Here is a 6,472-nt window from a genome sequence, read left to right as displayed (position 1 = left end):
TGTATTTACGTGTAGTAGCATAATGAAACCTGTCATATATTTTGTATTACAATATTTAATGATTGTAAGAACAACTACACAGTGAAACTATCGGTATCTTGTGTGTGGGTGATCTAAATGAATGGTCCTATGGTATTTCATGATAAATGAGTTATTTGAACCAATGATTCTGCAAGTGCAAGGTTTCTTTAAAGATATGAATGCACAATGCAATGTTTTGAACATTGGACAGCCTGTGTTACAAGTGACCGTTTTCAGTTTTGTGTCTGGAGTTCTGCAAAATGACCACAAGGTTCTGAAATTAGTGCCAAAGTGATTGAAAAAAACTGTAAGAAACTAGAGTAGTTTGTAACCATTATTTCCGTGAGTTAGTAAAGTGGTTATACTTGGTGATGTCATATAACAAGACCATTAGTTCTGTGTTCAGTGGACCAGTGATGTGTGTCATTTTGTGCAGGAGGTTTTTGTACGGCTCTAAATCACTGTGTGAACACATTACCACTGTGGTAACTCTTACAGTAGTAAACTGCTGCATCTTCAGCCTGGACTCCACTGATGGTCAGAGTGAAGTCACTCTCAGACCCACTGCCACTGAATCTAGCAGGAATCCCACCTTGCAGTTTCTTTGCATATCTTATAAGGAGTTTGGGAGCTTCTCCAGGTCTCTGTTGATACCAGAAGGCACCCTCATCTCCATCACTGTATTTGTACACTTTAGGGTTGGTTCTACAGGTCAGAGTGACGGGGTCTCCTGGAGAAAATGTCACTACAGGAGGCTGAGTCACAGTCACCTGACCTCTGGATCCTGAAGAGGAAAAATATTAATTGATCAATGAGTATAAATAATAGATCATTTATATTTGATAATATTTTATGCAGGGACATTTATTAATTAAGAGCCATTTCAATGATTATACAAGGTACTCAACAATATGTATGTTTCCATTGTAAGAGTTCTAAAACAACAGACCTTTGAGGCAGCAGCAGACCAGTGTCCAGATGAAGATGGTGATCACAATCATGGTTGCCGTGGTTTCTGTTGTGTTGAAGGACAGATCTCAGTCCTGCAGTCTGAAACTCACAGGGCTATAAACACTCTCAGAGCACTGAAGCATGAGCTGCCAATGCAAATCACCTGCTCTATGGAAATACCCTTCCTCAGGACAGATGATGAAACTGTTAATGCAACACAATAATAATATTAAACATGGAAGGAAATAGCTGACCTAAATCTCTGGAAGGACTTGAACATAGTATTTAGTTACATATAAGTGTTTTCATTCAATAATACTGTATTGCTATTCTATATTGCTGCCTTCTTGTACTTATTGAGTTTGTCAGAGATATTTGACATCTCCAACATTTCTATTTTATAGTCAGGGGGGAAATCAGCTGAAATGAAAAACCTAAAACATCAAAGTAAATTCATTTGAAAGTTATGTCTCACGTATATATAGTATTTTTGACAGACAATCAGTGGAAGGGTTGAATGTGTGTTGTGTAGAGAGTTACTGGTGTGTGTAAAGTGCAGGAGGTTTTTGTACGGCTGTTCAATGAGTCACAATGTATCATTGTGGTACACTTTCGGTGGCGGCACCAAACTCATCGTTGACTGTAAGTACAAGAGATTTTGTCACGAATCCCGCTTCCTGAGTCTGGGTTTGCCTGTGTGTCTGTCCTGGAGTGTGTTTCAGGTGTCCTGGAACGCACCCTGTCTGGTTGCCGGGCGAATTAGCTTGTTGGGAGATTGATGTTCACCCGCACCTGTGTCCCATCAGTAATCTGCACACCTGTCCTGATCATCATCTCTCCCCTTCAAAAGCTCTGACCTGACTTCCATTCCCTGCCGGATTGTTAGCCATGAACAGTATGTTGTGCCATAGTATCAGACTCCAGTTGGATAGTATTTGTTTTGTTATTTTTGTTTACGTATTGCTTGCCTTGAACTTACCTCCGTTTGTTTTGCCTTCAGTTACTCACCCGGATCATTCACCCCATTCACGCCTGGTCGACGGAGGATTCCGCTACTCCATTGGATTCACCTATTTACTCCCATCAATTCACCACCGCTGCCCGCTACGCCACCTGGATATATCTACCCATTCACATTTACTTGTAAATAAATACTCACCTTCTTCCTACGCTCCTTGTCCTGGTCTGCTTCTGGGTTCAATTTTGAAAGAACGTGACAGATTTATCATTTTTATAATACATTCAGTTGAACATTTATAAAGTCACAAAGTCATAATTAAGAAATAGTTATAGATTAGAATGTTTAATTTATTTGATTCAGATTATTTGCGACGTTTCCACCTACTCTAATGATCATTCAAGGACAAACACTTAATATACCAAATATCTGCAAATAGAAAATAATATGTTGACATGTTCGATGTCTTTAAATACACAGAAACAGTTCAGCAGCATTATCAAACATGTTATATTGTAAATATGTACGTTTTCTTTCTGTACAGTACTTTAACACATCCCTGACTGTAGTGTGTGGTCACACTTCATAGATGTTATTGGAGGGAAGAAAAATAGTGTGTAATATATATTTATAGATAACCTGCCATTTTCACAGACTATTTCATACAATACAAAATAACATATTTGTTTCTTCATATTAAAGTAGTTGAAAGTTCAAGGTTCCTGTCCAGTTTAACCCTTACATGGCATCTCTCCTTTCCCCCCTCATCTTCTCTCCTAGTGGGTGTGGTACGTCCCTTCCTGACCGTCCTACTCCCCTCCAGTGAGGAGCAGGACCAGGGGAATGTGGCCCTAGTGTGCCTGGCCAACAGGGGCTTCCCGGAGGGCTGGAAGCTGGGTTGGAGGCTGGGGGCCGGGGGGGCCTTGCAGGGCAGCCAGAGCCTGGAGGTCCTGGAGAAGGACGGTCACTACAGCTGGAGCAGCAGCCTCACCCTCCCCACTGACCAGTGGAGGAAGGCTGGCTCAGTCACCTGTGAGGCCACCCTAAAGGACCAGACCCCCGTCACTCACACACTGGAGCCACACCACTGCTCCCAGTAGACACCCTGTACACAGAGAACACCTACCTATCTGTCATTCTATCATTCTAAATATCTATCTAGAGCTTCAGCTTTGGTCATCAATCTGGGATTCTGCATCTTTAAATCTGTACCTGTGTTTTATTGCTTTTGCTTTTAGATTGGAGATGTTAACAAAATAAAATACTTTGTATTAATGTCAAACAAGGTGTCCCTGATTTGTATTTTAAAATAAATGGAAGTGAATATCTGTGAACTAAAGACTAAACTGCTCTGTAACAAAATGAACATTAGAAGGTTGGTAGGGGGTGAGTGAGGGTGGGTAGTGGGTAGAACCCCTTGGGACAGTGAATATCTGGGGACAGGAGCAGAACCACTATTATAGACATGCGAGGCTCAACAACTATGCAAAACAGCACTCTATAGGCTGCTGGGTGTGTGAAACAGAGAAAGGGAAGGAGAGAGAGAGACAGAGAGAAAAAGAGAGCGAGAGAGACAGACAGAGAGAGAGAGAAAGAGAGAGAGACAGACAGAGAGAGAGAGAGAGAGAGAGAGAGCGAGGGAGAGAAAGAGAGAAGAGAGAGAGAGAGAGAGAGAGAGAGAGAGAGAGAGAGAAAGGGAGAGAGAGAGAGAGAGAGAGAGAGAGAGAGATAGAGAGAGAGAGAGGGAGGGAGGGAGAGAGAGAGAGAGAGAGAGAGAGAGAGGGAGGGAGAGAGAGAGAGAGAGAGGGAGTAATCATTATCACCAGAGCTGAGTCCTGCTGGCTGTAATACTTCATTGTACTTCTTTGAAGGAACACATCTTTCTAACATCTTTCTAACACAATCACACACAATCACACACACACACACACACACACACACACACACACACACACACACACACACACACACACACACACACACACACACACACACACACACACACACACACACACACAGTATTCTACTTTCCAGCAGGTGATTTGAGTTAACATGTTGGCTTGATGTTGGCTTGATCTCTCTGAGCTGAAACCACCTGTGTGTGTGGGTGCGTGCGTGTGGGGACCAAAAGTTGCCACAAGGATAGTAAAACAAGGAAAATCCCCCACATGGGGACATTTCCCATGTGGGAGAATTCTGTTGCTCAAATGTTAATGTCCAGGATCCAAGACTAGACCAATGGAGACAGGTGATGCTTACTGGAGCCTTACTATCTACAGTAAAGAAATGGCTCTGATATTTTCAGCTTGATGGCGCCCTCTTGTTTTAAAATGTCATCATGCTGAAGATTAGTTCAGACAGAGCATAAAAAGTTATTTGTCAAACAGTGGCAGGGTCAGGCTGTTGGTAGAATTACAGACTGGGCCTGCAAACTGTTTATTGCTTCACATGAACTGTCAGTATGCCCACGGTCCATTTAAAAATGCAATCAATTCACAGCAATGCAATGCCTCAAATCAGTTGATGATTGGACTTGACAAGTACTAATATTGTATCATATAATAGCACTCTCAGCTTTCCAAGAAGACAACAAGAAGACAACAATTTCAACATTTATGGTCTTGTTTACATATATTTTAGAGGCTATTTATGTAGAACATTTGTATTAAACCTGTATAAACAGTATTTATGATTATATGACAATATTTTAGGTTGACAGAAATTATATTACACAATTTCCAATATATCACACACCTTACTTTTATTTTCCTGCATAATTAAAATCAGATTATGCCTCTACTATCATTCATTCCAATTAGAATGGTTTTGATTTCTCCCTGACAACAATGGCTGCCATTTTCATCCCATTGTGGAACTTTGAGGGTAAATGACATAGCCCCTCCAGTAATTTAATAGGATCTCTATGGCTAGGTTGATTATGGGAAGTATGAGACAATGAAGTAATTTCATGTGGAAGCGTAAACAAATTCATGCGACCAGCTCCATTGATAACTACTAGCGCCGTTGCTAACTAGTAACGATGGTCCCATGAATTGCAAAGAGTTATGGGATATTAGAATCCTCTTGTTACCATTATATTTTTTTACCAAGCTCTATGGTCACACCACCCTCCTCAGATAGGATATAAACACATCACAACTCGTGGCAAAAATCTTTATAAACTGCAAATGTTCTTCTCTGCCCCATGGAAATATGTGTAGGATTGCAGGAAACTAGCTTTAATAAATGAAACGTTATTCCTGTCAGAACTCCCCGAGGAGATGTGGGTGTGGAGTCAGGCGCAGGAGAAACAAGTTCCGAATGAAAAGGGCGTTTATTAAACCAGCTCAAAAATCACAGGACACCGGACTACAGCAGTAGCCATGAAACCCCACTCAGACACAGTCCAGGGAAAAACCACCTGTTAAACATGAACTAACGAAAACGCAACCCAAACTGACAGTCAAACGAAAACAATCCCGCACAAAACCCCAAAGGAAATGTCGAGATAAATACCCCCCTTAAGTAACATAAATGAAACCAGGTGAAACACAAAACAGACATAACCAAAAGAAAAGGAAAAAGGATCGGTGGCAGCTAGTAGACCGGCGTCGATGTCCGCCGAGCGCCGCCCGAACAGGGAGAGGAGCCACCTTTGGTGGAAGTCGTGACAGTACCCCCCCCCTCCCGCAGCGCGCTCGAGGATGACCCGGAGGGCGAGGCGCAGGGCGATCAGGATGGAGGCGGTGGAACTCACCCAGCAGAGATGAGTTCAAGATGTCCCCCACCGGCACCCAGCACCTCTCCTCCGGACCGTACCCCTCCCAATCCACGAGGTACTGCAGGCCCCCCACCCGACGTCTAGAGTCCAGGATGGACCGTACAGTGTACGCCGGACCCCCCTCGATGTCCAGGGGGGGCGGAGGGACCTCCCGCACCTCAACGTCCTGTAGTGGACCAGCTACCACCGGCCTGAGGAGAGACACATGAAACGAGGGGTTAATACGATAGTAAGAGGGGAGCTGTAACCTGTAACACACCTCGTTTATTCTCCTCAGGACTTTAAATAGCCCCACAAACCGCGGGCCCAGCTTCCGGCAGGGCAGGCGGAGAGGCAGGTTTCGGGTCGAGAGCCAGACCCTGTCCCCCGTTGCGAACATGGGGGCCTCACTACGGTGGGGGTCAGCGCTCACCTTCTGTCGCCCACCGGCCCAGTTTAAGGGATTCCTGGACGGCTCTCCAGGTCTCCTTTGAGCGCTGCACCCAATCCTCCACCGCAGGAGCCTCGGTCTGACTCTGATGCCACGGTACCAGGACCAGCTGATAGCCCAACACGCATTGAAACGGCGACAGATCCGTGGAGGAGTGGCGAAGTGAATTCTGGGCCATCTCGGCCCATGGGATGAACCTCACCCACTCTCCAGGCCGGTCCTGGCAATACGACCGCAGAAACCTGCCCACATCCTGGTTCACTCTCTCCACCTGCCCATTACTCTCTGGGTGAAAACCAGAGGTCAGTCTGATCGAGACCCCCAGACGCTC

General features: G+C 44.4%; 2 gene segments (V, D, J or C); one reads left to right on the top strand and one right to left on the bottom strand.

Annotated features, from left to right (window-relative positions):
- Window positions 1-479: 479 nt before the first annotated feature.
- Window positions 480-1,022, bottom strand: LOC120050806. The segment is given in 2 exon segments: window positions 480-805; window positions 971-1,022. Coding segments are annotated over 2 exon segments (378 nt in total).
- A 531-nt stretch (window positions 1,023-1,553) lies between these two features.
- LOC120050805 lies at window positions 1,554-3,046 on the top strand. The segment is given in 2 exon segments: window positions 1,554-1,614; window positions 2,711-3,046. Coding segments are annotated over 2 exon segments (381 nt in total).
- The last annotated feature ends 3,426 nt before the right edge of the window (window positions 3,047-6,472 follow it).

This window comes from Salvelinus namaycush, chromosome 7 (assembly GCF_016432855.1).
Source record: "Salvelinus namaycush isolate Seneca chromosome 7, SaNama_1.0, whole genome shotgun sequence".
Lineage (NCBI taxonomy): Eukaryota > Metazoa > Chordata > Actinopteri > Salmoniformes > Salmonidae > Salvelinus > Salvelinus namaycush.
Note: the sequence above shows the minus strand (reverse complement) of the source record. Positions and strands in the feature narration are given on the sequence as shown.